This window comes from Canis lupus, chromosome 1, assembly GCF_003254725.2.
Source record: "Canis lupus dingo isolate Sandy chromosome 1, ASM325472v2, whole genome shotgun sequence".
Taxonomy (NCBI): domain Eukaryota; kingdom Metazoa; phylum Chordata; class Mammalia; order Carnivora; family Canidae; genus Canis; species Canis lupus.
The window spans coordinates 57,704,279-57,726,819 of NC_064243.1; the positions used below are offsets into that span (position 1 = coordinate 57,704,279).

At 43.0% G+C, this 22,541-nt stretch overlaps 1 protein-coding gene across 2 annotated transcripts in view; it reads left to right on the plus strand.

Annotated features, from left to right (window-relative positions):
• Positions 1-9,332: 9,332 nt before the first annotated feature.
• Positions 9,333-22,541, plus strand: part of DCBLD1 (discoidin, CUB and LCCL domain containing 1) — a 98,230-nt gene continuing 85,021 nt past the window's right edge. For both annotated transcript variants that reach the window (XM_025422840.3, XM_035704847.2), the window contains exon 1: positions 9,333-9,467. In XM_025422840.3, the coding sequence (XP_025278625.1) occupies positions 9,389-9,467 (79 nt within the window). In that variant the 5' untranslated portion in view covers positions 9,333-9,388. The remainder of the gene's footprint in view (positions 9,468-22,541) is intronic.

The window sequence follows — 22,541 nt, forward strand, 5'->3', positions numbered from 1 at the left end:
CTCAAAAATAAATAAATAAATAAATAAATAAATAAATAAATAAATAAATAAAATCTAAAAAAAAGGAAAAAGAAAAAACTTGGAATGAAGTTTTTTTTGTTTTTTTTTTGCCTATGGATGTTCAATTGCTCCAACACATCATTTGCTGGACTCTCCACTTATTTAGATCCTCTTTGGTTTCTTTCATCAGTGTTTTGTAGTTTTCAGCATACATGTTCTATACATGTTTTAATAGATTTACCCCATGTATTCATGGGAATCACTGTAAATGGTATTGGACTTTTAATTTTGACATCCACATTTACCACTAGCATATTGAAACACGACTGATTTTGTTTATATTATATTCTGTAATCTTGCTAAGCTTACTTATGTGTTCTAGAAGTTTCTGTAGATTCCCTGGGACTTTTTACATAGACAGTCATGTCATTTGCAAACCAGAATAGCTTTATATCTTCCTTTCTGATCTGTTTGTCTTTTATTTTTCTTTTTTTGCCTTATTAAATTGGCTAAAGTTTTCAGCATTATGTTGAATAAAAACAAAAGAACAGTGAGAACAGGCGATCTTATTTTGTTCCCAATGTCAGTAGGAAAACATTAGGGTTTCACATTAACTATGATGTTAACTGTAGGTTTTTTGGTAGATGTTCTTTAGGAAGTTGAGGAACTTTCTTTTCTTTCTTTTTTCTAAGATTTTATTTATTTATTTATTCATGAGAGACACAGAAAGAGAGGCAGAGACATAGGCAGAAGGAGAAGCAGGCGCCCTGCAGGAAGCCCGATGTGGGACTCCATCCCAGGATCCTGGGATCACGACCTGAGCCGAAGGCAGATGCTCAACCACTGAGCCACCCAGGCACCCCAAAGTTGAGAAGCTTTCTATTTCTATTTTCTAGAATTAGTTTCATGAGTGACTGCAAAATGTTTTAATTAACTAAAACTGTTTAAATAATTATTTTTGGGAGGTGGGAGAGGCAGAGGGAGGGAGAATATATTTTTAATTAAAAAAAATTTTAGAGAGAGAGAGCAATGGGGTGGGTGGTACAGAGGGAGAGGGAGAGAGAATCTTAAGCAGCTCTAGACCCAGTGTGGAGCCTGACACAGGGCTTGATCTCAGGGCCCTGAGATCATGACCTGAACCTAAATCAAGAGTCAGATGCCTAACCAATCGAGCCACCCAGATGCCCCGTGATGCTGAATTTTGTCACGCATTTCTGTTGCATCAATTAATGAACAGTCTGTAATTCAAAGTCCTGCTGTTAATGAAGAAGAGAGTCGAGCGTGTTCCAGTCTTCAGGGTATACCTCAGGAATAAAGCCAAGTGAGTTTGCCTTCAAGTAGGGACAAAAAACATAGGCCTGAGAGAGTTGAATTGATATTGTTGTTTCTCAAAGATTTTCTTAATTAATTAATTAATTTGAGAGAGAGAGCACGAGCAGTGTGAGGGGCAGAGGGAGAAGCAGACTTCTCACTGGGCAGGGAGCCTGATGCGGGACTCAACCCTGGGACCCCAGGATCACACCCTGAGCCGAGGACAGATGCTCAGCCACTGAGCCACCCAGGTGTCCTAGCTAGTATTTTAACCAAAGTCCGCCAAACCTGTATCCTTAAAGATTTCATTTGGCAAGTTAGAGAAGGCACCAGAGTGGCTAAGAGCAGGGGGGTGGTGGGGGGCAAGGGAGGGCAACAGGAGACAGCCTGGTGTCAGACTGCCTGGCTCTCCATAGGAGTTCTGCTAACAAAGTGGCAAATCTTTTGGATTCCTTTTAACCTGCCTCTCAATCTCATTCTATGTTCTCTGTTCAAATAAAAATTCCATTAACTAAGAGAATTGTTGTCTAAATAAAGACTTCAGAATCAAACCCATAAAAGGCTTTCTGTTTACTTAGAAATTTCTGTGCTAAGAAAGGATTACTCAACTTCTTAATTTCAAGATTTTTATCTCTCTTTTTTCTAACTTATGATCCTCTCCTGTGGTCTGGAATCAGACCGCTTTTTAAAAAAAATCATATGACATAAATATTCAGATTTTTTTGCAAAACAGAAGACATCCTCTTCGAAAACGCAAAGCCTGTCTCTGAAGCTGAAATTCAATCCTTCACATATTTAACTAAATGAAGACCTTTTCTTGAGAGGAAGCTTGTGAAGGTAGGAGATAAAAGGCTTTAGAAAAGAAAAGTGGGTATTAGTTTTTAGTAGGAGTAGTCCCATTTCCTGCTCATCATCGGGAGTTTTGGTTTTAGACTTCCCTGAGGTTCTGCATTCAAACAAGATGTTTAATCAGAACATGAATTGGTAGGTTTGTACAGAACTTGGAATTTTCAAACCTCTGCGCGGACACAGGGCAGCAGGGATCTTCGGGAAGGCCGGCCACCTGGGCCGAGGTCTTCCTGCTGCAAAGCTTATCCTGTTGCCTAAGAGGAACGCATCTCCTGCTGAAATGGGCTGGTGGCTCTGATGGTCTTTGTTTTCTTCAAACTCTAAAGTCAGATCACGTGGAGGGATGTAGGGGAAGGAAAGAAGATAAAGATCAGGACCTAATCTCTTAGCAGAGGGTGAGATAAATGGCCCAAGCTTTTGAATGGAGAGCTCTCATTTGTCCCAACCTTCCTGATCACCTTCTCCACCTTCCCCACCGTGTTGGTGATGCTCTGCTCTCTCCCCATCCTCTTTCAATTCCTCAGCCCTCAGGTCTCAGCACAGGCGAGTCACGTGGGCAGGCCAAAGGCTGGGGCCTGTTCTCCTTGAAAGTTTGTGGTTTATGTTTTCAGCTTCCAAGAATACTTGCCAGAGATCCCAAGGGATCACCTCCACTTCCCCAACAGCTCCCGTTAGCATCAAACAGCATCCTGACCATCGGAGCAGGAAGTGTCACAGACTGTCCAGTCTAGCCTACTCCTTGTAGAGATGAGTAAGGCCAAGGGGGAGCAGGCGGAGAGCAACTTGTACCAGGTCACAGAATTTGTGCAGTGAGGACTAGACCTATTTCTCCCTGATCCTGGCCCAGGGTCTCTCCCCCTGCCCCCATCCCAATGTCACAAGAGCATAAAACTTGACGGCAGGGCTGTGCTGTGCTGGGGGCTTTTCTTTCCCCTTCCTTTCAGCTTCCCCACTCTGACCAATTGGTTTTAAGCTCTCAGTGGTCACAGCCTAAAGGTCTAAAGATCAGTTTCAGTCTCAGTATTGGGAGATCTTGTAGCCCTGAACCCTGGACTCCCTCCACCCATACTGGCACCCTCTGATTCCTGCTGTCCTCTCCCTGTTAATTATCTTTGCTCTCCAAGCAATCTCTCCAGCTCTTACGCCTGGGTTCCAGGCTCAGATGGAGGGTCTAGTGGGGAAAGGGGAAGGCATGGGAGCCCGTTAGCTGAAACTCAGTTGCCAGGTCTGATTTCAACACTCAAGTCAATGGTTTGTGTCTGTTATGAGTGAGTGGAGGGCACTCTGCCTTTACCTTGGGGGTTCTGAATGACAGCAATGATAGACCTGTGTAACTCCAGGAGGCTATTCCCAGAGTGCAAGGACCCTGGCTGGGTGGCAAAGAGACTCTAAGCTCCTCTCCTGCCCCTCCTCACCCTGTCAAATGGCCCAAGGCTCTGGGCTACAGGTGAGAACTGTGATGACAGCAAAGCCTAGAACTCTCCTCCAGTACCCACACTTGATTGTCCCCTCCACCTCAATCTCACACCAAGTGAGAGAGCGTGGAAAGGAGCAACTGGTCAGTGATGAGCTCTTTAAAGCCTGGGGGATGAAGCTGCCCCACCATACCTCTTCTCTCTCCACTGAATGTGTTTGGTAAAAACAAAATAAAAACTATGCTGTTAACCACCTCGTACCCCAGGCCACACACAACATAGAGGACAAAAACAGAATTTCAAGTACGTTTGGGAAACAAGGAGGTCCGATAAATAACAGTTCTTTGCTTCACAGCTGAGTGTGCTTTGTAAATCTCCCAGTGGAATAAACATGTTTCCTGGGGACACAGTCAGGAAGCAGCTGTCCTCAAGTTGTCTTAAGAACCAATTCAAGTATATGAACATTCTTCAAGGACTATTTTGTGAAACAACACATATGTATTGCAGGCAAATAGAACTTGAAAATAGGGGTGCCCTTTGAACTTTCCACTATACCAATAAATACTGAATTGGAAACAGGATGAGGGAATATGGAGGCCTGATTATAACATTAACATATCTAAAGAAGAAATGGAAATTAGAGAAAGGCCAATTTAGGTGGCAAGTGTGACAGCGCTCTGCTAATAATCTCTGCCACTGGAAGAGGGTGTCCTCTGCTTAGTCCAGCTGTTTGGTGCTGGTGGCAGAAATACCCAAATGGAGGTGACAAAGATTCTCTCCTTGACCAAACTAAAGTCAAGATCCTCTGAGCTCCTTTTCCAATGAGGTCTCATCCTTGGGCTCTCTTCCGCCTGCTAAGTCAATTTAGAGAGAAGCCTCCACCATCTTGGATCCCTGTTGACATCAGATCAAGTTTCTCATCCTTCACCTCTGTACGAGTCTTGACTTGTCCTCAGCAAGAACACTGTTAAGTGGGTTTAGCAAGAATCCCTTTATGCTTGATGTCTCTTCCTAATAATATTTCATCTGTTTGTTGGCTAGAAATCCTGGGTATTTTTGCTGTATTCAGAGTTAAGCCTGATCTCTCTCCCTATTGCCATAGTCTTGACCCCTTTTGCAATATTCTCAAATATTAAATAGGGGTGAGGGATGGGAAGGATCCAGTACTCTTACTTGTTGCCTTCAAACATTAGAAACACTAAAATAATCAGTCCTGTTTTTCTTTCACGTTTGCCTAACAACCTCTGGTGCTTCCTACCTTCCAAAGTCGTTTTCAGGCTGAAGACAATGTCCCTCACCATTTTATAGTTCTTGATATTAATAAATTGACATGAATGCTGGTTTATATATTTCTGTAATTAAGTTAACCATGGAGCGGTATCCCCAAGTTCAAGCACATTGGCAAAAATAAAATTTCTGGAGCTGCAAAAGGTGGGGACGAGGTGAGATCTGGCGACAATGAGCTATGGCATTTAAGATTCCATGCGAGGGCAGCCCAGGTGGCTCAGTGCTTCAGCCCAGGGTGTGATCCTGGAGACCCGGGATCGAGTCCCATGTCAGGCTCCCTGCATGGAGCCTGCTTCTCCCTCTGCCTGTGTCTCTGCCTCTCTCACTCTCTCTCTGTGCGTGTGTGTCTCTCATGAATAAATAAATAAAATCTTTAAAAAAAAAAGATTCCATGCGAGAGCTTAGATGACACGGCTATCTAACAAATACCAGCAAACAGGAGTCAGTAGGGTGTTAGAGATGAGGAATAATGTGGGTGATACCAAATATTTGGGCTATTGCACTCAGAATTTGATCCTCCTTCTCTCTCATTGCCTATATCCTAAGACTCAATTACATCTTGAGTTTCTAACCTCTATCCCTCAGATCTATCAATGGCTTTATCCTGACCTGGAGATCTTATTAAAATGCAGATTCTGTTCAGAGGTCTAGGAAAGAGTGGGGACAGGAGTCTGCATTTCTAGAAAGCTCACAGGTTTTTGGTGCTGTGGGTCCAGTGATCCTCTGCCCCTTTGAGCATGAAAAGGAGATGTCATCATCTCTAGTCTTGGAGTATTGACACAAATTCCTAATTGGACTTTCTACCTCTTTCCAATCCATTCCCCACCCTACAGCCAGTGTGATCTTCCAAAAATCAGATCTGAACAAGTTCCTCCACTTTCCGTGCTTCCCATTGCCCTGGGCGCACTCAGATCCAGGCCCTGCCTCCCACTGCACCGTCAAGCTCCCACTCCTGTCTCACGCTCACTGTCCCAGCCCTGGTGAATCAGGCTCAGTTCCTATGAACACCCTGTGATCTGTATTTCTGAGCTTTCTCAGAAATTCTTCTCATCTCACTAACATTATTTGCCTTTATTTATTTATTTATTTATTTATTTATTTATTTTCATTATTTGCCTTCTAATTGCCATCTTCACCCCTCCCATGCTTTTCAGGCTTTTGAAATCCAGTTATGCACCGTTCCTTCCTCTGTGATTCTATAACATTCTGGACTTCTATCATTATACGTATGAGCCAGTATAACTGAAGTTTCTATCATTAGATTATGAATGAAGGAGGCAGAGAAGTACCTGTGTTTGTTTTCATTGTATCTCCATCACATTGTTTTGCACATAGAAATGCTTAAAATATATTTGTTGAGTTGACTTTATTGAACTGAACTGGAGAAAAGAGAGCATTCAGAAAGTAGAAGCCTACCTGGGTCTCAAATTTATGTCCCATTTGGTCTTCTTCATGGTCACATCAGGGTTAGTATATGTTAAGGATAAAATCGATTAGATTATCAAATTGAACCACAGTCTAAAGCTTTCCAACTACTTTAGAATAAAACTAGGCTTGCAGTTCTGTTTAATTCTGTTTTACCTAAGCCATACAGAATAGATATTATATCTATGAAACAAGGCAGCTCTGACCAGCTGTTCTCTACTTTTGTAGAAGAGCTAGCAAATATAAACAAAAATTGCATAAGATATGCAAAATAAGAAAGACTGGATGGTAAGTGGGGAGACTAGTTAAATGTGGAGTTGCCCTGTGAGGAACCCTCCCAGAGAAGTTTCACTTGATAAGCAGTTCTTTAATCTTAGCACGTGAGATGCTGTAAATGGATCTTACCAGTTACAATTTTTTTTTTTTTTTTATTTATTTATGATAGTTACAGAGAGAGAGAGAGGCAGAGACACAGGCAGAGGGAGAAGCAGGCTCCATGCACCGGGAGCCCGATGTGGGATTCGATCCCGGGTCTCCAGGATCGCGCCCTGGGCCAAAGGCAGGCGCCAAACCGCTGCGCCACCCAGGGATCCCATCCAGTTACAATTTTTAACAGAATCTCCAAACTTTACATTAGGTTCTGAGATCCCATAAGGCATCATTTAAAAAATCATAATGGAATCTTCTCAAGAGTTAAACAGAAACCCATGCTTCACATAAAATTCTATGTGGTTGAAGTGTATCAATTCTGTGAGGTTTATTTCATTACACACAAAATTATACTTGGAAATCTCTTGTATTTTCATGGTTTGCTTTTTTTTTTTCTCTCTATGCTTTGCTTTTATTTTTTCAAGGAAGGAATGGCATAATGAAAGCACTAGGATCTAGCTTGCCTTCTTGTTTTCTCATTGTTACCAGATCCTAAATCTCGCCTCTGATGTGGCTCAGGATTCTGGTGTAGAATAGATTACTTCATTCCCATGAAGGTATTAGCGGAGATGGAAAAGGTCACCTCTGGGAGCCCACCTGGCTTACCCTGTGAATTCCTCACTAGCAAACAATACTCTCATTGTCTTTCCTCATTCATTGCTCACAAAGCCACGCCTGTCGGGGGCCAGCAGCAGCTGCCCAAGCTCACCTTCGTAGAAGGAATGAAGAGAAAGAAGGAACAGGGAAAGCTGAAGTTAGGGAGTAATTCAGTGTATCAAAGTAGCTTTCATGCTTTTTTGTGTGAGAACATTCAATATTCTCGTGGGTGTGAATTTGCTCTTCCTACAGATATAAACTTATTTACTGAGTACTTCGTACATGCCAGATTTTTAAGTACATATTTTATTTTGTCTCTGTGGACAATTAGGGATCATACTCCCCAATGAAACTGAGGCCCAGAGAGAATCAGTCTCAGGTGGCTGAGCCTGAAAGCCACTCCGGCTTGGAGCAGCCTCATTTCTAAAGCCCAAACCCTTTCCTCTAAGCTCTGCGGCCTTTGAGAAAGCAAAGCCCCAAAAACAAACTCGCAATTAAAAAAAATAAAGACAGGGCAGCCCTGGTGGTTCAGTGGTTTAGCACCGCCTTCGGCCCAGGGCCTGATCCTGGAGACTGGGGATCGAGCCCCACGTCGGGCTCCCTGCGTGGAGCCTGCTTCTCCCTCTGCCTGTGTCTCTGCCTCTCTCTGTGTGTCTCATGAATAAATAAATAAATAAATAAATAAATAAATAAATAAATAAATAAATAAAGTCTTTAAAAAAATAAAGACAGAGGGGGAAATGAATGCAGGTATGAGGAGAGTCTAGGCGGGGAATCCAAAGAGCAGTGCCCCGGCGGCTTGCGGGCCGGGCCACCTGCAGGTGTAAGCCGGGCTGCGTGTTCCCGGGAAACTGCGGCGCGAGGGGCGGGGACTGCAAGCGGCCTGGACTGTCGGTGTGTTCAAAATATGTATTTATTTGATTTGCGCAGTTCATTTCCACGGCCATTTCCCCATTCAGCGACTCGGTTACAGCCTGTAACTCTCCCAACCTGCACCCCCAACACCTCCCCCGTCCTCCACCTGCACGCCCCCCCCCCCCCCCGCCCCCGTCCTCCAGGGAGATCGCGCGTCCCAATCTCCCGTGGCTGCTCGCCGTGCGCAGGATCAGGTTAAACGAGCGCTCTCCGTGGCCTTCCAGGCCCCTCCGCGTGCGCCCCGGTTCCGCGCGCCCCTTCCACCCCTCGCCCTGCGACCCCCTGTGCCGCGCCCTCCACCACCCCCCGCCTTCCCCTCCCCGCGCTCCTCCGCACCCCGCGGCTGCCCTCCCCGCCCCCGCCTTCCGCTCGCCCCTCTCCCGGGCTCCGCGTCGAAGCCACTTTTTCGGGGAGGCCCTTCCCGGCGGATTCCCCCCCCCCGGGTCTCCCACGCGCCGCTGGTTCTCCTCGGGGCTCCGACCGCAGCCTGCAGTGGAGACGCGCTCGCCGGGTTCCTTATGACGCCTGCAAAGGTCCCAAGGGCTTGGCCCTGCGCCTGGCTCCCACGGGGCTGCATCACTTTTGAATGAATGAACGAATGAATGAATGGGGGACTGGAGTTGGAGTCTAAGGGCGTCCGTCAGCAACCCAACAAGCAGTTTTTCGAATCCCTCGGGGCTGCATACAATCCCCGCCCCGCCGGCCCCCAGGGGGCTGCAAAGCCCTGGAGGGGAGCAGCCCTCGAGCCCCCCCGCCGCGGGGAGGGAGGGGGCACCGGGCGCAGCGGGCTGCGCGGGGCTGCGCGGGGCTCCCGGGGCTCCCGGGGTCCCCAGGCTCCCGCGCACCGGGGCGGCGCGGCGGAAGGAAAGGAGACGCGGGCCCCGGGGCGCCCGGAGCCTGGAGCGACCGCGGGCGGCGTCTGGGGCGCCTCCGGCCTCGAGCCGCGCCGCCGGGGACCTCGCCTTCCTCCTGCGGGGGCCGGCGCGCGGGGCGGGCGGGGCGGGCCGGGGGGGCGGGGCCGGGCTCCCGGCGCCCCAATGGGACGCGGTGCGGGGCGGAGGCTGCGCCCGGGGCGGGCGGGGGAGGCGGCCGGGCCGCGGCTCGAGGGCGCCGCGCGCCGAGGGGAGGCCGAGCGCGCCGAGCTGGCGCCCCGCGGGGCCATGGGGCCCGGCGCCCGCCGCCTCCTGGCCGTGCTGCTCGTGGTCTGCGCCCCGGCCCGGCTGCGGGCGGGCGAGCCGGGTGAGTGGGGCGCGGGGCGGGCGGGCGGGCGGGCGGCGGGGCCTGCAGGGAACGGAGCCCCCAAGCCGGGGCGCGCCCCCCCCAGCGCGCGGCACAGCCGCTGGACACCTCGGCGCCGGCCTGCGCTCCCGGTGCCCCAGACTCCCTGACCCGGGCGCGGAGGGCACAGCCCGGGCGCGGGGACGCCGCTCCGCGGGGCGGCTGGGCCTCCGAGGCCCCCGCTCCCCCGCGCGGCTGCAGGATGGGGGGCCCTGCCGCCGCTCACCGCGAGCTGCCTGCACCCCAGGCCGGAGTGGGCGCTGGCGCCAGAGGCGGCCTTCCCGGGGCCCTGCGCCCTGGCCTCGGTGGGACCTCGTAGTCCCCCCACCGACCTCACCTCTGCATAGCCGCCCGATTAAGGTAGTAGACCCTTTTACCAGCCCTGGATACACCCTTGTTAATTAGAGGTGCGTGGTTTTTTATTTTATTTTATTTTATGGATTTATTCATGAGGGACCCACAGAGAGGCAGAGACCTGGGCAGAGGGAGAAGCCTGATGCGGGACCGATCCCGGGACCCCGGGTCACAACCTGAGCCACGCAGGTGCCCCTGTTAATTAGTTCTTTACTCCTAGGGCCGCTTCCTGCGACTTTTCACTTTTTTTTTTTTTTTTTTTTTTTGCCCTTCCGTACTTCTGCCCCTGTTCAACTGAGGCCGTTTAATTGGCACTAACTCTCCAGAATATTTTGACAGCTCCCCCCCCCCCCCTCCCCGGCCCGTAATGAAACAGGAATCACAGGGAAACCAAATGCTGGCATTTTCTTCACTGAGCCACGCATCCATTCCCAGTCTGAAAGTTGGGTACTCAGGATGTTAGTACTGGTTCCTAAGTTTGCTTGCTTTCTTTCTTTCTTTCTTTCTTTCTTTCTTTCTTTCTTTCTTTCTTTCTTCTTTCTTTCTTTTCTCTTTCTTTTCTTTCTTTTCTCTTTCTCTTTCTTTCTTTCTTTTCTTTCTTTCTTTTCTTTTCTTTCTTTTCTTTTCTTTCTTTCTTTTTTCTTTAAGCCGAAGTTTGGACAAAATATATCAGCGCTAGCAGAATGCTATGCATGTCGTAAAATTTTAATGAATAATGTATGCTTTTATTAAATATGTAGGCTTTTGATCATGGGTGTTGTAAGCATTTAAAAAAAAATGTTTCTTGTGTCAGTGTTAGAAGATGCGGCTTCAATGCTGCACGTCTATGAATGGGTCCGGCAGTGTGTCCCTGTCCCAATCTGGCCACAACTGTTAATCCATTTTTCCAAATGAAGTTTCCGATGTTGTACAACCGTCTAGGCTGTTGATTGGGTGCTTTTTCCAGCAGTTCTCTGGCAACAAGTGTGATTGCTTCTATCCTTAAGGAGCTTGGAATGGGAGACTTGACTGGTGGAAGTCAAGCAGTTGACTGATGGAAGAAGATGCCATTTGAGTTTCCACAATGCTTCCTATGTGGTTAGGATGTTAAAAGAACCAAGAAAGACACAAGTATTTACATAAAAAAGCAAAACTTAGATTTGGGACATTTACTGAAAAAGAAAAACATTTTTTTTTCTAGGAACTCTGATACCTCCGGAGTGAAGTCATAGTGATTTTTTGAATATTTCTCACATCTGTGATTTTCTCAATTAGCCCTTCGTCACTTATTTTGCAAGTTTCCGTACATTTAAACAGACACACCCATTTTAGGCCTTGAGGTAGGCTACTGGCCATATAGTCAGATAGTGGTCATAGGTGATATTAGCGATTTTGATGTCTAGAAGAGGGCAGTTCTGGGATGCCAGTCTGGTTTTAGTGAGAAGATGACGCCATTTTTTACATTTTACCTTCATTATTCTTGGAGTCAGGTTCTTGGGTCCCAACCTGCCTAGTCACCTCTGTCTCCGGAAGCTTTGCAAAGCCCCAGCCCCATGTTATGAATCAGAAGTGCAAATGGGTGGGGCCTGGGAATATGCACCTTAAGAAAAATTCCCCCAGGTAATTCTGATTCTAATCAGCTTTGAGATGGTGGCAACATTTTATAATGTTAGGATTATGATAAAGTGCTGCCATCTGTGTCCTAGACAATTTAATATTACACTTTTAGTCATTGGGTTATATTTCAGGACACAAGTGCAGTAATTTAATCTAAATTTTAATAAGCCTAGTCAGTGAAATTATTCCAGTTTTTTATGTCAGAGTCTGGTGAAGCTATACCGGTTCCTTGGTAGGGGTTCTGTTTGCCTGTCTGGTGCTTTTGCTCAATTCATTTTCTAAAAAATGACCACCTCTTCTAATGTTTATAGCCTGCCTGGCACCAGACATCAGGACTTGATGAGCAGAATTTGGTCAGATTTCTGCTCCTCTGGACCAACTTAACTAAATTTAGATATTTACATAGATTGTTTCACATGGTTTTTAATCCTATGTAACATCACATACAAATTGATCTTTAGTATTAATTAGTATGAATCCATTGGCTTGGATTTGGTCTTCTTACCTTGATTATAAATTTTGAGGACAAAATATCCTAATTCATGTGATGAATTCGTGCTGAAAATCTCTCTCACGTTCTCCTCCTCGAAAATATTCAGAGATGTATATTAAGAATTTCCTCCTTGTGATTTAAGTGTTAGTGAAGAATAAAAATAAGCAGTTGGTCCCTAAGGAAACTTCAGAGTGTAGAACTGGATACTTTAAAGTTGCCTTAAAAATTCTGCCCAACTCTAATCTGTTACTATCAGAAGATCTGTTCTTAAGTCATCACTCCTGCGTATTTGGTTAGACATGGAACAGCTGATGTCTGATGCTTTGGATGAGTGGCTTCTTAAAAAGTAAGCCCAAGTTTATTCTGGTATCTTCTGTATCAGTGTGTGCACTCTAGTTTTTCCATCATCTCCGTGGTCTGGGATGGAGTCCTGCCTTGGGGTTCCTGCTCAGTGGGGAGTCTGCGTCTCCTCCTCCCTCTGCCTCCTCCCCTCTGCTTGTGCTCTACCTCTGTCTCTGTCTCTCTGTCTCTCTCTGTCTAATGAATAAATACAATCTGTTTTTGAAAAAAGAATGTAAGGCCCATGAGGAGCTTTGTGCTTTGAACAGTGTCCAGGACGTGATGGGTGCTCAATAGGGGATATGTGCTGGGTGACGATGGGGGAGAAGGCAGTGGAGACACAGTTCCTGCTTTTAAAGACAGAGCTGAGGATCAAAACCATAACAAGACTAATAAAATAATATGTCTAGCATGACTGTTTTATAGACACAAAGTCTGAAAATATGGATTTAAAACAGAGCAATTCATTCTGGTATAATTGAAGTTTATGCAAAAATACTGTCAGACTTTCAGATTGTAGTTTTCCTTAGACTATGGTGTAATTTTGCCTTTTTGTGACTAAAGAGTCATGTTGATGTCATTTTCCAGATGTTTGTTCTCTGTTTTGTATATATAAAAAAAAATAATTGTTTGCTTTGGGGGGTGGGGGAGTGGGAGAGACTTAATTAATGGGAAAAAACCCCACATGGTGATTTCCAGCCCAAAGTAGAAATAAGTTCTAACTGTGAGCCATAGTGTGCTAAATTCAGATCAAATGCCAAACCTTCAAAAAAAAAAAAAAAAATGCCAAACCTTCCTCTTGGTGGCACGGAAGAAGAGAGAGTTTTTTGTTTTTGTTCTTGTTTTTGTGTTTTGTGGGGGAAAGGGAGGAAAATGAGGGAGAGTAGAGATGAAATGGAGCCTTTTATAGCCTCCGCCAGCACCTGGTACAGTGCCTGGTAGGGAAAGGGCTTCAGATAACTATTTCCTGTGGCCTCACATGAATGACGGGGGTGAGGCCTGAGACAATGAGGTGAAGGGTAATATCCACTAAATAGTTTTAAGCAGAATTGCATACACGACTATCATGTGACGTAGGAAGCATTCTGTATGCATTCAAGAAAATAGCTAAATTCAACTCTGAAAAGTTTGGGAATGTCTGAGACTCCTTTACAGGCAACACCAGGAAAGCTGCTTTGAGTTAGGTGCTGGCAGTCTGGAGAATATTGGAGCAAGTGGCATACTGATTTGGATCAGAGGAGTCCCCCCAAGATCTCCAGATGCTTAGACGTTGAGGGTGTCAGGGACCTGTTTTATCCTCAAAATCACTGGGGACAGTGTTTAGACGTTTGTGACATTAGTATTTTTTGTGTGTGTGACATTAGTATTAAGCCATATTTGTCATCTCTGCCTTGACTGTTTACTGCCATTTTGATTTGACCTATAGTTTCTATGAACTATCTCTCTGGGAGCTTTTATGCTGTATGAAATTTTTTTTTTTTTTTTTTTTTTTTTTTTTTTTAAATTTTTTATTTATTTACTTATGATAGAGAGAGAGAGAGAGAGAGAGAGGCAGAGACACAGGCAGAGGGAGAAGCAGGCTCCATGCATCGGGAGCCTGATATGGGATTCGATCCCGGGTCTCCAGGATCACGCCCTGGGCCAAAGGCAGGCGCCAAACCGCTGCGCCACCCAGGGATCCCTATGCTGTATGAAATTATACCCAATACTTGCAGAAAGGTCTTGTGTCATATATGTGGTAATTTTAGCTTAGGTGGAAAATTTTTTTTTTTTTTTGGTAGGAAAAGCTGCAAAGAATAATGCTGAAACAAGGTAATAGCTAAGTGATTTTGTTTTACCCCGATTCTCCCTAATTTTCATAAAGCTACACTGGAGCTTTTTAAAAAAACCACACACCCACAACACTAAATTTCTCTTAGGATAGGGCTTTCTTTCCTGACTGTTTCCACAAACATATTTCCTAATGCTTACAAGACAGAACAGTTGTGGAACAAAGCAGGATACTGATAAACAATGTTGCACTGACATATCATAATCCTGCAAGGAAGATGTTACACAGAGAACCATAAGGACAAGCTTTTGGTGCACACACACACACACACACACACACACACACATAAATACAAATATGTATTCCCGCAACTAATGTACATATACACAAACGCTCTTATATACCTTCTACTATTTGTTTTTACTAAATATTAGTTAGATAAAATTACATATATAAAATATGTGTAAGGTATAAAGAACAACAATAAAACGCAAATACCTGGATACTCACTCAACTACCTAGTGTCTACATGCTTTTATAGTCTGCTTTTTTTTTTCAACTTTTTATTAAATGCTTTCACCATACTAATTAGGAAAAAATTTTGTTTTTATTTATTTTTAGGATTAGCCTTCAGGCAAACTGAAAACTCACTTTCAAGTCGTTTATTGCCACTGAGGAATATCTAAAGGGAAAATGGAATTTTTGTCTTGGCCAACCAGCTATGGGTCTTGTCAAGATTTTTGTCTTTTGTGTGATTCAAATAACCTTCCTTGCTTTTGGCGTCAGAATTAAGTTGCTTGTCCTTACCTTATTTGAAAAAATTATTACTTTAAATGTACTAAGTATCAGAAAGTTAAGATGTATTTCTTGGCCCTTCTTGGTTGAGAGTCTTAATTCATACTTACAGAGGTCAACCTTGTCAATGATTAGACCACTGGAAGTTTATCTTTATTGATTAACCACATTTGTTTTATCACCATTTCCAACTCAAATTACAACCACTATTGTAGCCTTTTTCCATGTCCAACATACTTATATTTTAGAAGGGTACATACTTTCAGAAGGGTAAAGAACAGTCTCTCTTTCATCACAAAATTAAAATCCTTGGATATTAGTACTAATCTGGCTCTATTTCACGATTAGATGTGTTGTGTGTTTAGTGGATGTGCCTAAAAGTTGTGTATAAATGATTTTTCTTTTCTTTTTTCTTTTTCTTTCCCTTTTTTATTTTTATTTATTTAGTTAGTTTTTAGTGAGGGAGAGAAGAGGGGAGCACAGAGGGAAAGGGAGAGAGAGAGAATCTCAAGCAGGCCTCCTGCCCAGCACAGAGCCTGACCCCGGGGATCAATCTCACAATTGTGAGATCATGACTTAAGCCGAAATCAAGAGTTGGACACTCAAGAGTTGGACTAAGCCACCCAGGCTCCCCTAAATGACTTTTTTTATAGAGCACTCTATTCTTGAAAAAAAGGAAAAAAAAAAAAAAACCCTAAAACCTTATTTCACTATTGTTTCTGACAAGGAACAAGGCAAATGGATATTAAAAGGTAGTCCAAAAATGAATAAATAAATAAAAGGTAGTCCAGTAAATTTGAGTTACTATAACATAAACCTTCCTGCAGGGAATATAGGTAAATATCTCTGTGGGTCTCACTTAATTTTTAAATGGCAGAGTGGGTTTAATTCAGCCTTTTTTATGGCTTTTTACAAAAGCAAGTTTACCTCATATTAAAATGTGGTTGATGAAAGTCCAAAGGAGGAAACTTTTGAGACTTACTAGTCTGTAAGACCACTGAAACGTGTCTTTTTATTGAATTGCTTCCATTTTGAGGAGTCTAGAACAGAAGCTACTTATGTTGAGAATTACACGAACCATGATTTGCCTTTTTTTTCCCCTCAAAAAGCCCCTGCTTTGACAACAGACTAAAATTGAAGATAGTTTGCAGATAGACAAATGGCCTTGTACCAGCTGTTGCTGCTAGCTCCAAAGGGTCTAGAAATCTTTGAGACCCTCTTGCCTTGTGGGTAGGAATTTTTTTTTTCTGTTTTTCATCTTCTTTTTTCTTTTCTCCTTTTCATCCTTATTGCTAGAGTTGTTGTGCCATATTACTAAGATCTTAACAGAAACACTGTTTTCCCCCTGAGGTATTTGAAATATATTACAGGCTTAGTAGTATTTCTCCCCCAAATATTTGTGTCTCTAACTGTTCTCTTACATTACTACAATGCCATGAGCACACCTAAAAATATTAATAGCGCCGTCTTAATATCATCTAATACTCAAGTCGTATTCATGTTTTCCCAGTTGACCTAAACATGTCTTTTTACTGCTTTGTACAAAGAAAGATCCAAACAGGGTCCGCACTTTACAGTTTGTTATTCTATCTCCTAAGTCACTTGTGTTGTAGCATGAACCTTTGCTCACATGTATTTTATTTTCCTGGGAGGAAATCACAGTCAGTTATAATGTGACACAGCTCACTCTTAGATTCAACCAACTGGCTTCTCGGTGCGCATCCTTTACTTGGTACACCATCCACTGTATTTCTCTATAAACTTGAAATTGGACCTAAAGACTTGATTAGATTCAAGCTCTGTGTTTTTTTGGAAAAGTACTGCAAAGGTGTCATATGCTGCTAATTGTGTCTCAAGATGCTTGTGTTACTGTTTTTATTATTGGCCCACTTTTCACCAGGCTGAAAATGCTCAGTAACTTCAGGAAGGGACAGCTCGATCCCTCTGTTATGAAGTTGCCTTTTCCCCTTATGACCTGCAAATAAGCTATGGGATAGTAGTCTCTTACCCATAAAACTACTCTTCCTTATCAACGTTTCACTCAGTGGTTTAAGCATTCATTGACCATTGGTTGTCCACTTCTGATTTTTTTATGGAAATAAAAATGGAAAACCCTACCTTCATATGTATTTTGATTTAGCAAGTGGGTTTTTTTGCATCTAATTTAATCCCAACAGTTCTGAGAGCTATAAAGAGATCTGCAATTCAGAAAGATTGAATTATTTACCCCAGGCACATTCACTTTGGTTGTCCAAAATGGGATACAGGCGCACGTCCTACAATCATAGATGCCTTGGGATGGTTTCCTGCCCTTCATCTTAGAGGGAGATCTAAGTGTCCAGGGGAGGTCAAGTTAAGGAAAAGAAGCCTTGGAGAAACACAATTTCAGGAGGCTATTTGTGCAATAAATCTTTAAATTAATAGTCTTTGGTTTCTCTTCGAGGTGATCACGTTTGCCACAGAAATATTAAGACTTTTTCAAATCCTAATTAGTAGCTAACCATGTGCTTTTATCTTATTGTGATGAATTCAATGGTGCAGGATATGCAATGTGCAAAGGCAGTGTAATTTTCGGGACTGTGCAATGTGATAGTTTTATAAGGTTTATTTTTTTCTCTATCAATTCTTACATTTCATCCATCAGTAGATGCATAATAAGATGCCCTCTCTTTCCTCACTGAGATTTGCTATTTTCTGGTCACTAAACATTGATTATGTTTTCCTTATATGTGATGCATACATGTATGTTCCCAGAAACTTTCTCATCCTATTTCTCTGTGTATTTTCCACCATATGCTCAAATAATTCTTAAATTGACATTTTTTTCCAAGCGTCAGACATGTTACCCTGGCTTAAATGTAGATCTTGAAATTTATTATTGCCTGTCCCAGACTTATAAATGAAATGTAGAGTGAAAAAAACATGGCAAAGGATTGAGAATACTGACTTGTTCTAGTTTTGGAAGTAGATATTAAAACCATATAAAACCAGTATCTCAAATATTTTTCTTTTTAAAAGAATTTAAAAATTTTTATTTAAAGTCCATTTAGTTAACATATGGTGTATGTTAACTGGGGTAGAGTTTAGTGATTTATCAGTTGTACATAACATCCAAGGCTCATTCCATCATGTGCCCCCCGTTGATGCCCATCGCCCAGTTACCCCATCCCCTCATCCCCTCCCCTCCATTGACCCTCAGTCTGTTTCCTAGAGCTCAGTATCTCTTATAGTTTGCCTCCCTCCCTCCCTCTCTCATCTTATTTTATTTTTTCTTCCTTCCCCTATGTTCATCTATTTTGTTTCTTAAATTCTACATATGAGTGAAATCATATGGTATTTGTCTTTCTCTGACTTATTTTGTTCAGCATAATACCCTCTAGTTCCATAGTTATAAATGGCAAGATTTCATTCCTTTCAATGGCTGAGTAATATTCCAGTGTGTGTGTGTGTGTGTGTGTGTGTGTGTGTGTTTCTCTATCCATTCATCTATTGATGGACATCTGAGGTCTTTGGATATTTTGGCTATTATGGACATTGGTGCTATAAACATTGGGGTGCATGTCCCCCTTCAAATCACTATGTTTGTATCCTTTGGATAAATACCTAGAGTGCAACTGCTGGGTTGTAGAGTAGCTCTATTTTTAACTTTTTGAGGAACCTCAGTATTGTTTTCCAGAGTGGCTGCACCAGTTTGCATTCCCACCAACAGTGTAGGAGGAGGGTTCCCCTTAGTCATTCTGACTAGCGTAAGGTGGTATCTCATTGTGGTTTTGATTTGGATTTTGCTGATGCCAAGCGGCACTGAGCATTTTTTTCATGTGTCTGTTGGCCATTTGTATGTCTTTGGAGAAATGTCTGTTCATCTGCCCATTTCTCAGCTGGGTTTTTTTGTTTTTTGAGTGTTGAGTTGGTTAAGTTCTTTATAGATTTTGGATACTAGCCCTTTATCTGATAAGACATTTGCAGGTATCTTCTCCCATTCTCATTGTCTTTTAGTTTTGTTCACTCTTTCCTTTGCTGTGCAAAGCTTTTATCTCGATGAAGTCCCAATAGTTCATTTTTGCTTTTGTTTCTCTTGCCAAGAATTTTTCATTTTTAAAAAGATTCACTGCAAGATCTCTATTAATCGGGATTAATTAATAGGGGCTGTTTATTTTTTAAAAAAATTTTATTTATTTATTCTTGAGAGAGAGAGAGAGAGAGAGAGGCAGAGACACAGGCAGAGGGAGGAGCAGGCTCCACTCAGGGAGCCCGATGTGGGACTCGATCCCAGGTCTCCAGAATCACACCCTGGGCTGAAGGCACATGCTAAACCGCTGAGCCACCCGGGCTGCCCAATAGAGGCTGTTTAAATCTCTTGCTACTCAGAGTATATCTTACAGGGATCAGCAGAATAGTTATTACCAAGAACTTTTTTGGACACGCAGAATTTGCAGGCCCTGCGTATTACTGAGATCCCCAGATGACTGATGTGCCGACAGAAGGTTGATCCATTGAAACCTTCATTTATGGAGCATCTTTTAGGAGCCACATCGGCATTAAGCATAGTGAGTAACCTTTGTTGCAGGTGAAATGGTCACCTCTCAATAGTGTGGTAAAAAGTCCTTGCTTAGATAATTAAGAACAGAGGGTGATGGAATTTCTCATAAGTTTTACAAGACTCCCTGGATGAAACATGGCAATTTTTCTCATGTTAACTTTGAGACAAAAAAGTAGGACTGTAAAAAATTAAATATAATGTGGGTTTTAATACTAGTTGTGCTGCTCAGCACTAGTGTGAGCTTGAGCTATCTGCCTCAGTTTACTCACCTTCTCATTTAGCAGCCGCAGCCTTAAAGCCCAGTGGTTGAGGTCCATGGTCTCTGGAGTTCAGGTGAGGTTCATATGCCAAGTCAGCCACCTGGGCTGAGTTACCAAGCTTCTTGGAGCCTCATCTCTTGACACAGAGAACAGGGGTAATAACAGGAGGATGTGCGATGAAGAAAGGGTGCGGTGGGCTCCAACCGTGCTGTATTGGGAATGGCCTATCTTGTAAGCTATGGTGTATTCTTGGATGTTTGACATACTACTCTTTGTATATGTCCATATGGACGTATGTGTATATGTGCAATATTTCAGAACTTTAAAAGGGAACTAATCTTATCTTATGATCATCATAAGAAGATTAAATAACATAAAGTCCCTTAGAATACTGTCACCTTTTACAATAAATGCTTAGTAAATGCTAAGTGTTGGTATTTTCACGGTTTTATTATTATTTTTTACTATCCCAAAACATTTTGATTCTCACTGATTTTTGAAAAATCTATCCAGGAAAGTGAAAACATATGTGGGGGGAGAAGGGGAGAGAAACTGCAAGAGGGAGAAACGTTTATACTTTTAACTTCTAAAACTCAGGTCAATTTTAACTGTACTTGGTAATATTGGTTTTTTTTTCACTCCGGAAGGAAAAGTCAATGTCCAGTTACACTTTGAGTATTGGCGATGTGCATATTTAACATAGAATCAAGGTTAGAAAGTATAGCACGTGGTAGAGACAGGAAAGATTTCTCGCGTTTATCTTCACCTCCAGCAATTGCAGCTTGGACATTACATCAACATCCTGACATTATTAGTAAAGGTCAGTGACTGCTTTTCTCTGACTTCCTTATCCTGAGCATCTATTCGACAGAGATAAAATAGTTGTCTTAGACTTGTTTTGCTGCACAAACAAGTTTTTTTCCCCCTTTTATCTGTGAAATTAAGAAACTTCTGTGAAACACTGCACCCAATTTGTTACCAATTCCCCCAAAGCACTTGTAACTTAACAGTGGGAGGAAGGTTTCCTTTTGAAGATCAGATTCACATAGTACAATTTTTTCAGTATTGTTCTTAGAACTCTCAAGGCCAGTAGCCACTTCTCTGCATCCAATAGCCACCTTAATCCCAGAAACCCCATTATGGGATCTCTGTGTGTGTCCTACTTTTGAGAGCCTAGCTGGGGAGCTGGCCCTCCCTGTGTGCCCCACAGAACACTACACCCAGAGATGCCCACTGGGAATATGACCACCTGTGTCTCCTGTGAGAGCCTCACTGTGCACTGCAAGGGCTTTGAGATGTCCTGGGGTGAAGAAAAAGATGAGATTCTGTAAGCTTGTTTATCTTGCAAATCCTTTTTTGGAGATGAGGGCTTGAATTTTCAGTCTCCCAAACACTCACAAGTGCACAGTGCCCACTTTGGGGAATGCTTACCCAGCAGTTAGTGGGTCCTAGGTACAGACTGGGGGCTGGGGGCATTCTAGTTAGAGTTTCTGGCTACTTCCAGCTCTTAACACTGCCTCGTATGTCCTTACCATGCCCGGTTGTGGTTGGGCTTTTTAAAGATGAGGAAAAAGGATACACAGAAAATGGGTAATTTCTTATGATCATAGAGCCAGCGAGTGAGGGAATTTGGACAGAGGCAGCTAACCCAAAGCAATATTCTGGAGACTTTAATATGTATAGTAGTTTTATTTTTTTATTTTATTTATTTTTTTGTATAGTAGTTTTAAATAAAAATATGGCAGTTAAAATATTTTGAATTCTTATTCTATGTTAGTCTCTATGCTCAGTACTTTACTAGCATTATCTCAATGCTCATGATAACCCTAGAAATCAGACATTGCCATTGTCTCTATATTACAGATGATGAATTGTAGCTGGGAGAGGTAAAGGAACTCTCCTGAGGCCACACAGCCAGTCCTGGGCAGGAACCCCATGTCACCACTGTGCTGTCACTTCCCGAGTATATGGAAATAATTTATAAAATTAGAAAAGCACTAGGTATGCAAACCCTCTTCCCTCACCCCTATGCCCCTGTCAGTGATCTTTAATTTTCCCTTAGGAGTCACAGGAATGGAGAGTGACCAAGAACCATGGAGTTCTCACTGTTTTTTACTTACAGCACATTAAAGGGTAGCATTAAATTAGGCTTCAAGATTTTTTTTTCCCATTAGGCATAAATGATGCTTCTTGTGTGAACATTATAATTTTTGATGTCTTGGTGCCCTGATGGAAACATTCTCACATTCGGCAAGGAGTCTTGGATGGGACCTCTTGAAATGACTTGTTTCATTTCCACGCATTCAAATGGATTTATTTTAAGTGATTCTTTCAGCTGATAGGAAACACTGTGTTGAGAATTTACATGGAGAGACTTTTGACCATAATAAGTACCTTGTGTTTCCTTTTATTTTACTGCCAAATATCTTTCATCTGCTGAGGCAAAAGTATCCTCTTCATTAGATTGTTAGTCATATCGTTAGCATCTATTTTTATATGTGGTGACAATCAGATTTAAAGAGCTTCTACCACAGTTTTGCAGAACTTGGTCATGTGCTTCATGCTTCGAGTCTATAGTTGTAACTTCTTTCAGCATAATATCCATTTTCTTTTCTAGAAAACTAAAGATTTTGAATAATTGAAGTTTTATCATCATAACTTCTGTCTTACTAGTTTTGTTCTCATGGAACCATGTAGTCCCTGCTGTCCTGGTTCTTTCATTCTTTGTCAGGCAACAGCGTGAAGAAGTTAAGCTCAGGTGGAGAAGAGCAAAGTTTATGGGAGAGTTATGATGGACAGTGAAATTAGTAATACCTTGGGAAATCTGCTCACACTGCCATCAGACAAAGAACTCTGTAATAATTGCAAGCTCCTCTTTGTGGTTGAG